The sequence below is a fragment of the Venturia canescens genome, chromosome 10, assembly GCF_019457755.1.
Source record: "Venturia canescens isolate UGA chromosome 10, ASM1945775v1, whole genome shotgun sequence".
Lineage (NCBI taxonomy): Eukaryota > Metazoa > Arthropoda > Insecta > Hymenoptera > Ichneumonidae > Venturia > Venturia canescens.
Genome location: NC_057430.1, coordinates 12,661,726 through 12,678,026, shown reverse-complemented (window position 1 = coordinate 12,678,026; position 16,301 = coordinate 12,661,726). Strand labels below are relative to the sequence as shown.

Below are 16,301 nucleotides of genomic sequence, written 5' to 3'. Positions count from 1 at the left end.
ACGCTTTTTAGGTTAATGGCGAATTTGTGAATCATTACTGAAGGGATAATGTATTTTCTCATTCACGTTTCTCTGGGCCTTTCTTATTTCTATTTCTAATTGGGGAATTCATCATTTTTCCGTTAACTCGAAAGTAGAGAATTTCCATTACTTTATCATTCGTGACGAAGTTACTTTTCAAATTTTCTTGAATTTTCGTAACGTGCTACAACTTTGAGGAAGGAAAATTCAAGAAATCCCTTCATATTATATCGATTTTTGTGAATTCGATAGAGAATAAAATAAAATTTTGAAAACGTTATCAAAGAAAACGAATTGATAGATGAAAAAATGTTTTGCTGAATAAAATGCATCGGAATAAGAAAAAAATAAAAGGAAAAAATATATATATAAAATACAAAATGGTGTGCCGATTGAAAAGAATTTTCGAATTTTTCGACGGAAATTGACAGAAAAAATTGAAACGGCGAGAATTTAATGATGGCCTCGCGGAGTTCATGTTTTCTTGGCGATGACATACGACACGAAATAAAAAGAGGAGATGCGATGTGTGAGGGGCAAAAACCGAATTGCAGATGACTTATGATTTTCCCATGTTTCATTTAGCCCCGGTGGCTTCGCTGTGCACAAGAATAGTAGTTGCGATAATCGATGGGTACATACGTGTTCGAGACACAAAAGAGAGAAAGGTAAGGGAAAAAAAGAATACGACGAGCCGCCTACAGGTTAATGAATGAATCCATGAGGTATAATCATAATTAGGAGAAATAACGTTCGGTAGTGCGCACATGCGATGTACAGAGTGTCCCAAAGTCCTTGGCGAAAGTCCGTTTTTCTTTATTTCACAAAATCACAATTATTGTACAAAATTTATTCACTCAAAACAGTGTCTAAGCTGAGCGTTCCAAAATGACGTCCAATAAGTGAGCCAACAACTGTTTCTACGAGAATCCTACGCATTCGAGACTTGGACAAAGTAAGCCTTGAAAAAAAATCACGCAAAACTTGATAAAAAAGTTTCTTCGATAATCCGCCGAGATACGATCGATTCACAATTTCGTAATAGCACACATTTTCGCCCGATAAACATCGTAAAAACAGTGCATCAGTTTCCCTCCATTTTTTGGCTTCGTAATTTCGACACAAGACTACCGCGTCTCTGGGGACGCGCGCGAGAGTGGGGTTCGAGTTTTCCGAGCCCCAACGGCCAAAATCAACAGTTGGCACGCCCCCTCGCGCGTCGGTGCTGCCAATCGGGTGGATGAGAAACAAAACAGAAATATTTTCGGAACGCGAATGGTGCAAGGGAACGGGAAAGGATGTACCTTTCGAATTCGACGATTCCTCAGAGCGGTTGATCGGTCGATCGTTCGAGAACAAGTTTTGAAGCAACTTGTATAAAGGATGATAAAGGGAGGCGAAAGTCTTGGGAGATGCTGAGAGTGAAGATAGAATGAGCGAAAGAAAAACGGGATGGAAGAAAAAGGTGGTTAGGTCGGTAGGTAATACGCGAGAGACATGCACACACGTATTATACGTGAGTTAATACACAAATATATAAATATAGCACAAGTCGGTGTCGCGAACATTCGTCCTTGGCGAGTCGGTGGTGGATAACCGCGATGTTCATAACCGACTCGGCCACTTTTCTATACGTTCATATATAAGTGTATATTATGAGCGAGTGGATATAATAAGGATCTCTCAATGTATTATGTGTATCAAGTGTCGTATATATGGGATATAACACATTGAATTTTACTCCAACTTCGTATGCGCCCATTGGACGTACGAGTTTCCAACGTACAGTATCGTCTGTCTGCTGCTGAAAATTACACACGAGAGATTGTTACAGGGCTCTTCGTTTCGCGAGCAGTTATAAGCGTGCGAACGTACCAACAAGTTCTGCCATGGTGTTGGGGGTTCGGTACGAGATCGAGTCTTGATTTCATATTTAAATACATTTCGATAAGTTCCTACCGGGCTTCGATACCGATAGATCGTGAATTTTGAGTATCATTTATTCGAACTTTCTTACGTAGAATAAATCAATTTCAGTGCTGCTGCTCGAGTGTGCGTCCGCGCGTGTGTGTGTGTGTGTGTTTTTTATGACTCACTGGCGTGCAAAAAAATCGGCAAAGTACGTAAACATGAAAAATCTTAGTCACGCTGAATAAACGATCTAATTTCGAAGAAGTGATGAAAATTATTTGAAAAAAAAACGAAGAAAAGGAAAAAGGAAGAAAAAACAAGACGCGGCGGGTAAAAAAAGTCGCTCGGAGATAGACCGAGAAAAGTTGACAAAGTACTATGTAGCACACGTGCGGGGACACTCCTGATCGCTCGACTTCGCCGCGCTTGTCCTGCTGCTGTACAGGCGAGTAAACAAACTGCATTTTACTACTCCTTGTTCTATTATTAGAATAAAGTATAACGAATAAATTTAAATATCCATTGTGTGCAGCAGTGCCTGCGGGCTCTCGCGGTACACCGACGATTATTATGCGCTACTTGTCACTATTTTATCGCTGTTTTGACGTACCAACGATCTACTTAATATTTTTAGATGTCACTGTCAACCCGATCTCCCGTCAATTTCGTGGAATACTCGTATCAATTTTATCGTTCGATTCATTCGGATTTCGTTGAATGCTCTCTGTACAGAAATTGAAATTGAGCCGTCTCAACATTATTTATGGGTTTCGGGTCATTCCAATATCGCATAAAACGCGACGAATGTTTGGAATTATTCTTGTTACGGACGTCGATCTATTCTGTCAAATTTTCGAGTAGTTTTTCGCCCTGTTCATTCGATTTCGTAAATATTCCTATGAAAAAATCATCACGCGCTTTTGACGAACTTATTTAGTGACATTTAAATAATTGTTAAGAGATGGAAAATTTTCGTGTGCGAAACATCGAAATCGCGCATCAACTCGGTCTCAGCGAGTCGATAAGAATTCTCACGTTCTCCATCCGCCCTTCGAAATGATCCCCGGAGTGTCCGAAAGAACTGTAAATCCTTCGTCACAGCAGCACCAATTGTATCGCGAAAGAAAGTCTGCTAAAGCGAAAACAAGGAAGAAATAAAATCTTGATGAATAATCGAGTTGAACTGTGCATTTGAAGGGTCGCTCGAATAGCGCGTAACCAAAGAATTTTTCGTGACTTTCGACGACGTTTCACAACCCTTTCCCAGAAGTGTTCTCGCATTCGGGGAATTTAACACGACTTCCGATCGGTTCTCGCATTGTTTGTAGATTTTTCGAGGGATCGGAAGAAAACCTCTTCCCAACGGTGGCTCTCAATATACCGAGTCGATTTTCTTCAGCCGGATTAAGGTGAAGCGCGCAATACCCGTACAAGAAACACAGAAGAGCGTGTACACGTATCTGTTCTCCTGTATAAAATTACGCGAGAAAGAGAAAGATAGAGGAGCGGGAAAGAGACAGAGAGAGAGAGTTGTGTGTACAAATGCGCGCGCGCGCGCGTGTGTTTGTGAGTGTGTGAAGAGGAATTAATGTGCGAGCTAGACATCCTATGGGTAGGGGAGCCGATGCAATAGCCAGTAAAGCATCAGTGCGCATGCTGCCTGCCACACGGAGGTTTTCGCTTTCGCCGTTCCTGGATTTTCTGCTCCCTGCTGTTTCTGTTGCCGGTTGCTCTCTTGAAAATCGCGTGCGTGTGTAAGAACGCAGTAGTAACGAGTAAATTCGACATAATCGATAAATTGGGAGCTCCGGCTGACATTGTTTGCAATAATTAGGAGAAAAAAAGGTAATTTGTGAAGGGGCGTCCTCGGCTTCGCGAGGTTAGGTTCTCCGAGGATGCGACTAATTTCGTCATTCTCGTTGCGCGAGGATTTACACCCTCGATTCAATCTGCCGATGTGAATTTCACCGGCTTGGAACTCTCGTCAAATAATTCGCAGGTGAGCGCACTTGTAATACAACTTTTATTGTTCTCATTTGTGTCTTTTATTTTTCTTTCCGTAGCGCAGACCTTTCGACACTCTTCTTTTGTTCAATTATTGTTTTAATTTCCCACGATATTATTTAACCGATAGGCACTTGCTAAGAAAATATAAAAACAAAATAATTCGTAAGTACACTGTTTCGATCACGCGAGGCCACTGACGGTAGTGGTCGGCGGTTCGCTGCTGCGCCGGTGACTCGACGTTTGTGTGAAATTGTCTGTATTATACGCTCCCGTATGTGTGTGTTTACCGCTCCCCCCGCACTTTCGCCACGTGGGTTCTAAGCTACGCGCAAGCACGAGCGAGTTTTACAGGCTCGAAAGTTTGAACACCGCAATGCCGATGGTGTCAATTCCAATCGAAGAGCTTGAACTCGATTAACAATTTTTCCCTTCGTTTAAATCCTAATCGCACTTCGATTATTGTTTCTCGACCCCGGGATATCGGTTCGGGGTTAAAAAACGTCTTCCTGATAAATATTGAAGGCGAAAAAATTCGTCCGCGCATGCACAGGCACACTAGCACGCTTGAGGCATCAATACGTACGGTTATTTCATCACGTTTTTCGCACGCGTCGCGTATTGGCCTATAAACGTCTATAAATACGAGAAATGTCTTGAATTAATCAGCATTTAATCACCGTAGAATCGTAAATAACTCGCCGAAGTTTAAGAGCACATCGGGTCAAGAGAAAATGGCCGATAGGCACGAGAGAGAGATTAAAGGGCACAGAAAAAACTTGCGAATAATACCTCGAGACGGATTTATCGATGAAACGGGAGCTTCCAAAGTCTCGCTCGTTCCGAAGGAGCCGAGCGTGACATCGTCGCCTAGCGACTCGAGGCCAGTAGTGTTTTTGGGGGGGTTTCGAGGGGTGGGGACTCGATCGATGTTCCGCCGGTGCCTAACCCGCGACTTCGAATCGCAGCGCAACCTACCGTCGTTTTTAAGTGTTTGTATGCGGCTATGTAAACACAAAAAAGAACGACGACGCGACCGACTATAGTTTTACATTTGTATGCGCTCGGGTGGATCAAATGGGCGCTAGGCGACATGGCTCCCACGGTGAGCTATCCTTTGCTCGCTTCCAGCTATGCCTCCGATCGAGTGCTTTGCCCTCGTTTACGCCTCGCTCGTGTAATACCGTTCTAAAAACCCCGCCAATCCTCGCCTAATTGATGATTCTACGCGCGCTCTTTCGCGATATTTACGTCTCTCAGAGGGCGCTAAATCGGGACGAAAATTTCTGTGATTGAGAGACGATTTTTTTTTCGGAAGAACCTCCTGTGCCAAACCTTGCCACAACATTTTTTTCTTCCGTTACGTCTAACAAGTTCCCCCATTATTTCCGCAAGTTTCTTTGACTACGCTTGCAAAAAAGTACGATTTCGTGCCGAGTCCTCGACACTAAAACGTCTCGCGACCGGTCGGTTGACCTTTTTTGAAAAAGGGCTGAACTGACGATGAAAGATCGAAGGTTTGTCTTCCATGTCTGCTGCTGTTTTTCGCAGGTATCCGTTTTCCTTTTCTTCCTTAAATGGACGGATCTTTTTCGTCGAGCGGATAATAGATTTCGAGCAGCTCATCGTCGGGCGGTTCACCAGTTGAGAGGCTATTGAAAACATTTACTCTACGATTCGAGTCGATGAATGAGTCTATTTGGAGGCAGTGAATCCGTTGAGTTTTCCGTGTGTCACCGCTCACAGGCCGTCAGTTGTGTCAAAAGCAACAAAAGTTTAGCTTCTAATGACTCGAAAATTCGTTTATTAGAGAAAAATGTAATGAACATCCAAAATGCCTGGCTAGGAAATTATTCGTGACGTTTCGTTGCAAATTACGGGTGTTTATCGTACGGAAAAGTTCGAGAGTAGGTTGGGGGTTGGAAAATATGAATTCGCGGTTACGATGCGTTGGGACGGATGAGAAGGAAATGGGGAGTGAGAGCGAGGAAAAAGTTGATGCAAATCATAGAGCTACGCTCGTCGGTGTACAAATCCTCGTGGGGGCGCCTCGAGCGAACGAACGCCCTTGCAAGGCAAGGACAGGTTTGCCACCGTTGCATTCATCGACTTTGCACACCGCAGTAGCGTAGAATTTAATGTGCCACAACGAAAAAAAAAAAAGAAAAAAAAAGAAAAAAAACAGTATAAAAATAACGAAAAGCAAAAGAGTGAAAGAGAGCGGGAGGGGCCGAGGGGGGTGAAGAAAAGATCGGCAGAAGAGAATGGCGGGGTTACAGGACAGGCAGCGAACGGGAGAAAGAGAAAAAGAGCGAGAGGATTTTTTCGTCCGCGAAGAAAACCAGTCGCGGTTATTTTTCGCCCGGTGGGAACTAGCGGAGAGAGTACCTCTACAAATAGCCTTCGAGAGACTTATATATGCCGTGATTGGCGGTCGGTTGCTCGTGTAGAGCGTCGTTGATGTTGGGAGATCGCAAAGAGACTCGCTCGACTTTTGCGGTTAAGTATCCCCGAGAGCGGCAGCACGGTGGCGCCGCCACCGACTAACATGACAATGAGTATCTAAAAAGGGATAACCGCGTGCTTTCTCTGGACGCGAGCGCGAAGGAATTTTTATGAGAAGAAAAAAATAACGAGATTAATAAAAAACCGTCTCATCGTCGCTTCTCTCGGTCGTCGTCTTTGCCATGGTGATTATGGTGAATCGTTCTGCTGGTTCGCTCTAGAGCGGGGCGACTATCGAACCCGCCCTTTTTTTATAACCTCTCCCTTTTATACGCACCTTGCTCATAAAAGCCACTTGTCCCTGTTCAAAATTCATGCTTATCCAAGCATGTGTGCATAAATATATGTAAACACGATTTAGCGAAGATTAATCTTACTGAAAACCGAGCCTCGTTTATACCCCTTTCGCCTGAACACCAAAGCCCCTGCGATTTCGAGGTTAAGAAATATATTTTCACTTCAATTTCATTATTACAAAAGTTGAACGAACTTTATTCTCGATAGCAAAGTGATAATTTACCAATATTTCAACAAAACCAATATTTCAAGCGGAATAAACGCCCGAAAACGCCTTTTTTTCGTACTGGCACTTCGTTCAACTCGACCGAAAAAAAATGGCTCCGTGCAAACGATTGCCCAACGATTAACGCCTCCATGACTTTTCAACGATTCTCGCGTTTTCGCACAACTACCAAAGCTTACTCGTATAACTTTACCCATTTTTATGATCCACCGCGACAGAAGAGTTACTGCCGAGAAAAGAAAAAAAGAAGAGAGGAGTAGGGGAGGGGGGAGGAAAACCGTTTGCTACACGAAGACACTGGGAATGCGATATTTACCTGATTAGCACAAGCGTGCTACGCTTGCACATACCATTTTTCGCTTATGAGCGATGTCACAAGAAGTTTTTTTTTTTTTTTCATCAGTTTTAAATGAACGCTCGTTATATTACAACTGACAGTATATCTACTGACACGGATATTCAATAATCGTAAAATAAGTAAGAACGTAGAAACTGGGTTATCCCACTGTCCATGTCCAAAATTTAGGAAAAACCTACATTTTTATTTTCCTTACAACACTGCATTGTGAAATAATGCAAATGTTTTCAAGAGATATCGGTTTTTTAAAATTTATTTATATTCGAAATGAATTAACGTATAAATTGACCAGGAAGTTAGCATCGATGAATATTACGAAAAAATTTCAATGAACTTTCGCTTTGGGAATAATCGAACTCGTCGTAAATTTTATATTTTTAAACATCTAAACACAAACTCAAGCTTAAATTTCGAAATTGAAAAAGTGGAAATTGTAACACGACGATAAGGGGCATTAAGGAGAGTTAAGACTGTTGAAAAATGTAGCAAGACCGAGAAGAAGCGAAGATGGGTCGAAGGAAGACCTGCTGGTTGGGGTTGCGCGCGCTCTTCTTCTTCCTCTTCATTTTCTTCTTTCGCCGTGGGCCGTCATACAGCATGGTTGGTTTGGTTGCTTAGAGGGAAGAAAAAAAGGAGGAGAAAAGGCGAAAGAGGAAGGAAGAGGGGGAAGGGGAAGGAGAGAATCTTATAGAATTCTCGTACCTCGCTCACCTCGAGTTTGCGACTGGCTACGCGGGTTCATCGGGATGTGACTGGTGGCGCGAAGAGAAGCGCAACGTTTGCCCGGCAAAACTCAATACCAGAGGAGTTCTCTCGTATAATACGTGTCAGTCAGTGCCGAATCGTCGCGCGGCGAGCACCGGCACTCGGTTATCCGGTGGATCAATTTTTTTCGTTTATTCTATTCAACATTTTGTATTTATATATATAACTACATATTAAAAAATGAGAAATTTTTATAAATGTGAATGCAGGAATAGCCAACGAGTGTGAGAAATTTTTGTGTCCAGTTCCAACCACGTTACTGTCAACCGATGTGAGTTTCGTCCCATCCAAAAATTATCACTTCTCTCAATCTCGCCGCTTCCTCTTCAGCTAATTCTTCCTCACTCATTTTTTCACGGAAATTTCATCGTTTTTCCAATTTTTATCGACATTAAACACGATTTCTCGAATCTGTTTTTTATTTTTTTTCTCTAAAATAAAATACTAATAATCATTGATCAGCAACGCTTCGATCGAGGTTCAAGTTCATTTTTTCATCGACCTACAACGAATTTTTCCATCCTTTTTTCCACGGTACTTGCTATCGGTCAATTTTGTGTGCCAGTTTTTCGCATCATGCATCTGTAAACGTGTTCAAAACGAATATTTTTGTTTTCATACGATATGAAGCACCTGATGGACTCACGAATTTTTCGATTTATGTAAACGTGTCCGAGGAAAAAAAATGTTTCGTTTCTTTCCTGATTTCATGATACGAAGCTGTGTTTCAAGTGGATAACGCAATTTTTAATTCAGCAGATGAAAATCGATTAGAATAATCTAATTGGGATGCAGAAACGGAAAATGCGTAAATCAAATGAAAATCAATCGACAATGATTATTTAATATTCTGACTCATCGAATTTGCATTCTGTTTATCGCATTATGGGAAGCAGGTTTTCAAATAAAATCTTCACAAAGTTTTTTATCGCGAAGGATTTGTTTTTTTTTTTTTTTTTTTAACTTTACTGTACGAGAGCTGTCCAATAACTGATTGATGATCAGAAACTCGACTCGGCAACAAAACAGCCTCGTGCCTCGATCTCTTATCATTCGTATATTTGATATTTTGTAAACACTTCGTCAAACTTTTTTTTCTAACAACTCTTCGCGCACGCTCTCTCTAAGCCGATGAATTATTTTCGCTCATATTTCAATACCGTTTTCACGAGTCTGGTTTTTTTCGAAATTTTCGAAGAGTTTTAATGCGCGGTAAGTGCACGTGCGAATTCAATAATTAATTGGACGAGCGACATACGGGAGCCGATAGAAAAGGGGAAGTGAGAGGAAAACCCGATTCGTGGTTGGCCTTGACTTATCAAGGAGAGAATGATAAAAAGAAATTGAAAGTGATTCGTTGCTCAAGGTCGCACGAAAGGAAGCAATGTCATAATAACGTTTTTTTGTACCGCGAGGGCGTTAACCTTCTCGATATGAGGAGAGAAAATCATTGAAAAATGGCGAATTGAAAATTGCGAACTTAGGCTTTCCTCAGTCACGTGTAACTTCACGAATCGATCACGTGCTCTTTTAAATTATTTCATTTCTTACCGCATTCATTAGTTTCAATGAGTAAACCGGAATTCCGATGACGCTCCCATCGGCGCATCTGACTTTCATTTCAATAAAATAATCCTAAAAAATGTTGGCACTGTTCATAATTTCGTAATGGAGAAAAAATGTCCAATAGCCAAACGTGATAAATTTAATGATCGAAATGCACTTAAAATCACAATAATTCGATGTGAAATATTTTATTTTTATTACAAAACTGGCTCCGCGACAACCTCCAATATTTATGATTATCGAATTTCTCTTATTGATGCACTAAATCGGACGATTTACGCCGAGCCGAGCGAAGGCGAAAGAGGGAGGATTATTTGGCTGCGTTTTCAGCGTTAGGCTCTAAGGCTAAAACTGGCTTTGTCCTATTATAAGATATAAAGTCAAATTATACATACGAATACGATTCTAGCTCGAAATTCCTTCGTTCCGACACGGTTTTACGTTCGATTAATCTTTCCGAACCCCCCTCGCGTCCTTCGATCGTATTGCTTTGATTAATTTTTACATTGCCTGACGACTGAATCAACAAAATTTATTTTGCACACGAATAAAGCGGATTCTCTGTGATTTCAAGGCTTTCAAGAAGAATACCAAAGTGTTGATTGGTCTCTATCGAAGAACTATAGAAAAGTCAGAGTCGATGCAGCACTCGCAGTAAACAAAAGACAACGAAATCCAAGGGCGGTTTGAAAATTCGTCTGAGAATTCTCATTTACGAAAATAGACGATATTACTAAATCAACGTCAGTATTCCGATCGATAAATCGTCGTAAAACATTTCCTCGTTTTCGTCTCTTAATTAAAAATTAATGCAATCGATCAGCGGAGTATTTCTCATTATTTCGTAATTCGAAAAACGTTTGCTATGCAGTTCAAAAGACAATTTTTCTTCTCAAAAGCTAACGAATTTTTTTTGAAATTCTTCGATTTTCGAATCACCCTCAACTCGTATTTTTCATGAATTCGCAGGTGAGCAGAAGCTGCGACACGTTGGACACTGGAGCATTGCAGGACAATTGAAGAAGAAGAAAACTAAAAAAAACTGAAGGAAAGCGCGAGAGAACATTTTGGCGAGAATATATAATAGTTTTGCCAAAATAACACTTCCAAGATGGCGTACGACGACGTTATACTGCGAATGGGCGAGTTTGGAAAATATCAACGACGGATCTACTTGCTGCTTTGTCTTCCCGCAATATCTTGCGCCTTTCACAAACTCGCCGGAGTCTTTCTCGGCGCCAAAATGAATACGAGGTTAATTATTAGTTATTACATTATTGATTTACCAATAGAAAGATTTTTGTGATTCGTACTATTGAGTAAATGATTTTTTCCCTATTTCTTTTCACAAATTCGATCGTCGATTTTTGATGAATTGCAATCAATTCAAATTCGTCGTAATGGAATTAATTGATGATCGAAACGAGCATTGATCAATGGGAGCCAAAAGTTTTCGTTTCTTGTAAATCAATGAAAATGTTGAAGATTTCTGGACTGTGAGGATATTGAATAATTGAAATAATTGCAGGTGTATATTGCCGTACGAAAACCCTGATAACGCGAGTTACGCGTTACCCACCGATGTTATGAATGCGAGTTATCCGTGGGATGAAGAAACCAACGGTTGGTCACAATGCGCTACAAAAACGGCCCTCGACATTGCTCTAAATTTAACGAGACTAAACGTTTCCGGTATCGAGGACGATAACGGAAATGAATTTACGAGCGAAATCGCGAAAAAACCATTGCACCAAGAAACCGTACCGTGCAAAAGTTACGTATTCGATACGAGCGTTTATCACAGCACTACTACCTCTGAAGTAAATATTTTACGGTTTTTTTTTTAATTTTTTTCATTTATTTTAACGTTATCGATACTCGTAGAAACGTTGTGATTTCACTGGTAATCATCGATTTGACTATTTTGACACGAAAGTACGTTGAAATGAAACAAAAAACGTTTTTTTTTGCTACGAGGAAAAATGATAAAGGATTTGACAAATTTGAGAAATAAAAATTCACGATTTGCGACGAATATTTGTTGCTGAATCCAAGCATTTTGATTGAACGCAGTTTTTAAAATTTAAATAAAAAGATAATAATAAAAAAAGAACTGTGATACGGCATAAATTTTCTCGCATTTTGCAAATAAATAATAGTCGTAAATGAATATCGATGATTCACAGAAAAATGACCAATTTGACCGTTTTGATCGAACGAAAGTTTGAAAAATTCGTGTAAATGCTGGAAAAAAAAAAAATGTCTGACAATAGAATTGATAAAAATAACGATGACGACTAAACTGTATTGGATTTTTTAGTGGAATTTGGTTTGCGATCGATTGTGGCTGAGAGCTACGGGGGATTCATTGTTCATGGTAGGAGTCATGCTTGGCTCGATGATATTCGGCGGTTTGTCCGACAAATATGGACGTAGACCAATTTTCTTCCTGTCTTTAGTCATCCAGCTGGTCGGAGGAATTCTAGTCGCTGTTACCCCTGAGTACATATCATACGTTATCTTCAGATTGATTGTCGGATCAACTACGAGCGGCGTTTTCCTCGTGGCCTACGTTATCGGTAATCATTTTAGAAGAACAGCATCCAGGATTATTCCTTGTTCGATAAAAACGATTTATTATCGCCAATTTTTTCTCGAGAACTCAACGAAAAATTGTATTCGGTGATGTGTCGATTTTTATTTTCAATTATAATAAAAAAATTCAATTATAATTTTGCTTATAGCTCTCGAAATGGTGGGACCTTCGAAACGACTGGTCGCCGGTGTTGGATGTCAGTTATTCTTCACCACCGGATATATCCTCACAGCCGCTTTTGCCGCTCTCATTAAAGACTGGCGAATGCTACAAATTGCGATAACCGTGCCCAGTTTCGTTTTTCTCGTTTATTGGTGGCAAGTCTCTATTCGTTCATTGCGATCTTCACTGTTAGGAATAGTTTTTCGACAATAATTTAATGAATTTACATACCAATCACGTGATTACTGTTGAAACAGGATTATCCCCGAGTCCGCTCGTTGGCTGTTGACTAAAGGACGCACTGAAGAAGCGAAGGATATTTTGCACAAAGCTTCGAAGGAAAACGGTGTCGAAATACCACGCGACAGCCTCGAAACGTTGCTCAGCGATAACACGGACGGCGAAACAGCACCTGACATAAGGAAACCTTCGTTGCTCGATCTCTTCCGCTACCCAAATCTACGACGGAAATCGATGCTTTTGTTCTTCAATTGGTGAGACAGTTCAATCGTTGTTTTTTTTTTCCGAGTAAAATTATCATTTTTTAGCATTTCCATCTCCAGAAACATTATTATCTCGAATATTTAAGATTTGAAGTGAGCAATTTTTAAAGCCAAGAATTTATTCTTGTTTTGGGAAGTAAAACTTTGTCAACTCATCAGGCTTTAAACGTTTTTTCTCAGGCTCGTGAACAGTGGAACTTACTACGGTCTCTCGTGGAATGCGTCGAATCTCGGAGGCAACGATTACGTGAATTTTGTTATATCAGGAGTCGTCGAAGTGCCTGCGTACACTTTCCTTATTTTTACTCTCGATCGGTGGGGCAGAAAAACAATTTTGTGCGGATGCATGCTTGTTTCGGGAGTCGCACTTCTCGCAACGCTGTTTGTCCCTCCCGGTAAATATTTTTGTTTAATTAATTTCCAAATTGTTAACAAAAGGGTAAAATAATGCAAAAAGGCCGAGTTACTCACTGAAAAATTTCGTCGTTTTCGCCCCCATTGGAGAGGCAGAGGGATAAAATAATATTTCGTCTCCTCGTCATGCTTTATTTTCAAATTCACTTGCTTGATTTTTGTTGCAGGAATGCCCTGGCTCGTCGTAACACTCGCCATGATCGGTAAATTAGCAATAACGTCGTCGTACGGTGCTATCTACATATTTACTGCCGAACAATTCCCTACAGTTGTAAGGAACGTTGGACTCGGTGCTAGTTCGACTTTCGCTCGCATAGGCGGAGTCATAGCGCCTTACATCAACCATTTGGTCAGTCGAATATTCTTACTGTCAAATATTTGCATTTTCAATTTCATTTATTAATATTCGCGTTTTGCATTTTACAGTCGGAAATTTGGACTCCTTTCCCTTTGGTGATTTTCGGTACGTGCGCTTTAATCGGAGGTGTAGTCTCGCTGTTGCTGCCAGAGACGTTGAACAAAAAATTACCAGAGTCCATACAGGATGGCGAATTGTTCGGAAAGTGAGTACTGCGTTTCAGTCATCTTTGTTGCTGAACTCTCTCCTCTACTCTGATACCAATATAAAATATAAAAGCTGCGTATTTTGTTCATTTTTGTATTTTTTTATATAGAAATTTGCAATATTTTCAACTGCTGGCATCCAAACGACAAAAAGCTCGATTTTTTCGTGTTTATATGTTGAGAAATTTAGATCGGAAGTTTTTTAGTTTGTAAAAACACCAGAATCAGAAAGGCTATGAGGAAGAGCATGAAAATAACGAAAAATTTCAAAGCAACGGAAAAATCGTTTTAAAAAGTAAACATTGTACAAACTAAAGATTTTTTTTTTTTTATGTAGGAAAGAGTCGAGTATTGAAAAGGAGAAGAGAAAAAGGCGTAGACAGCAGCAGCATTTGGACGAGCAATTGAACGAGATAGAGTCCATAAAGCCCCTAAAACCACAAGAGAACGGAGTACATGATCGGAAACAAAATGGATGACATTAGTGACGAATCCCGAAGTAATTTTCCCTCCGGATATTTGTAAAAGTGGAATGGGTGTGATTGGCAGTATTTATCGCAATTTCATCGATCATAAATGAGCACGGAGGCATCGTGCTGAAAAGCTGAGGCGAAAAGCGTCAAAAAAGCTGTCCATTTATCGGTGGCTGCAGGTTGCCGGTATGCTCGAATCAACGAATTGAAAATGAAAAGAAAAGGGACAAACAAAAAAAATCACGAATTGATGTCAGAGTTCGGAAACTCTTTAAAAAAAAAAAAGAAAAAATGAAGACGAAAATCGCCCTCCCCATCCTTCATAGTTCATACTTAAACATTACGTAAGTTTAGCCGTTATTAAATCTCTATTCTTGTATCTTTTAACGAGAAAAAAACAAAACAATCATCAACAAATAATGAGAAATGCACAGTTCGGTCCCCGACAGTTGGACCAGCCGAAATCGAAAACACAAAAATAAAATTTTGCTATAATTTATATTTTTATTTGAACAATGTTCAGCCAAAATCGAAAACCTAACGATTAAACTGCTCCGTTATATTTTATATTCGCACAATGCTCATCGACTAAACGATTTTTTGACACGCAAAGATTTGACTGAACTAGCAGCTTGCGCGCATTGCTGAAACGAATAATTTATATAATCAGTGTGTTTACATTACTGTGTGTTCTACGACAGAACAATTAACGAAAAAAAATTCGTCTCGACCGAAACAGGTCCCTGCCCTCTCGCTGCTAGCACAATTCTTTTCCTCGTCACTTATTTCGTACGCATTAATTAACTACATGTCTCATGTAAGAGGTCGACAAATTTTTAATTATCTCTTTTATGTATACTATTCGTGTAAATGCAATGCCAAATACAGGTGAAAGCTTTTACAGACTTTGAAAAAAAAAATTGATTTTTAAGCATGGTTTTATGTAGCATTGGTAAAAACGATGATCATCGGCCTGCTGTGGGGTGAACATTTGCTTTTAAGGGTATCATCTTTTACGCGAGAAAGAATCACGTAAAATTTAAAAAATAAATCGTTGTTCTACGACCATTTTTAAGGAAGTTGTCGAATTTGTTGACTGAGCCGCTCTCACGGAACTGCGTCGATCGGATAAAATACGCGAAGCGTAGAAAAGGCTAGCGAATTTTTGAGTTTTGAAATCTCAATTGCAACAGAAGAATTTAACAACTTGAAAATATCCATACTTCGGGCTCTAATGACGATATTGCAACTTTTTTTTAATGCTTCGTTATTTAAAAACGTGATACGAAGACCCTCGACCTTTTCTCTATGCTGTGATGAACAAATTTTATGAGAAACGTTTTTCGATAGGATACACTTCAAAAAAAATTATTCGAATCGATTTTTTGATTTTTTTAGTAATTTTTTATTGCTTTAATGTAACTCGGAATAGAAATTTTGCTACGATGACTGGACCTAATTTCATAATGTAATATTTCGTAAAAGCATTCTCGTCTTCAAAATCCTGTAAACTTAGTTCCAGTATCAGCCACGAGGTTTCGGAGTGTTACTATTGCGCTAAGCATGACAATTTAATATTACAAAATTTTGCAAATATTTATATTCACCAGAAATTTCATAATTGCGGAAACAATAAATTAAATATGATGGTGTTTGACAGGTTACCTGTTTGCATTGTATTCAAACAAATTCATCACAGAGCGAGTTCCTAGAGCGCGCGGGAAAACTGCCGTTGCTCGCGTGGTATGATTCAAAAAATAAAAAAAATACACATCGTGGGTTCTTTTTCTATCATCGGGCAGCGCTTCTCGAGGATTTCTCCTCTAAAAGTCCGCTGAATAGACTTCACATTGTCATAATTGGGGCACACACTCGAATTAATGATATACGTACACGCGCTGAAGAGTCAGCTGTTACGTAGTAAAACAATCACTGA

General features: G+C 40.0%; 1 protein-coding gene and 1 long non-coding RNA gene across 3 annotated transcripts; one reads left to right on the top strand and one right to left on the bottom strand.

Annotated features, from left to right (window-relative positions):
- The first annotated feature begins 3,518 nt into the window (after positions 1-3,518).
- Orct (Organic cation transporter) lies at positions 3,519-15,270 on the top strand. 2 transcript variants are annotated; one of them, XM_043430068.1, is made up of 10 exons: positions 3,519-3,931; positions 10,623-10,907; positions 11,182-11,473; positions 11,974-12,232; positions 12,398-12,566; positions 12,669-12,905; positions 13,095-13,309; positions 13,496-13,677; positions 13,755-13,891; positions 14,230-15,270. In XM_043430068.1, the coding sequence occupies exons 2-10, from the start codon at positions 10,765-10,767 to the stop codon at positions 14,369-14,371; spliced, it is 1,776 nt and encodes a 591-aa protein (XP_043286003.1). In that variant the 5' UTR covers positions 3,519-3,931; positions 10,623-10,764; the 3' UTR covers positions 14,372-15,270. The 2 variants fall into 2 exon arrangements, with proteins under 2 accessions (XP_043286003.1, XP_043286002.1); XM_043430067.1 differs by lacking the exon at positions 3,519-3,931 and adding an exon at positions 8,145-8,358.
- LOC122416919 (uncharacterized) lies at positions 13,706-16,290 on the bottom strand. Its single transcript, XR_006262191.1, has 2 exons — positions 16,031-16,290; positions 13,706-13,940 (listed from the first exon to the last, which is right to left on the bottom strand). It is a non-coding gene; the product is annotated as an uncharacterized lncRNA (long non-coding RNA).
- Positions 16,291-16,301: the final 11 nt, after the last annotated feature.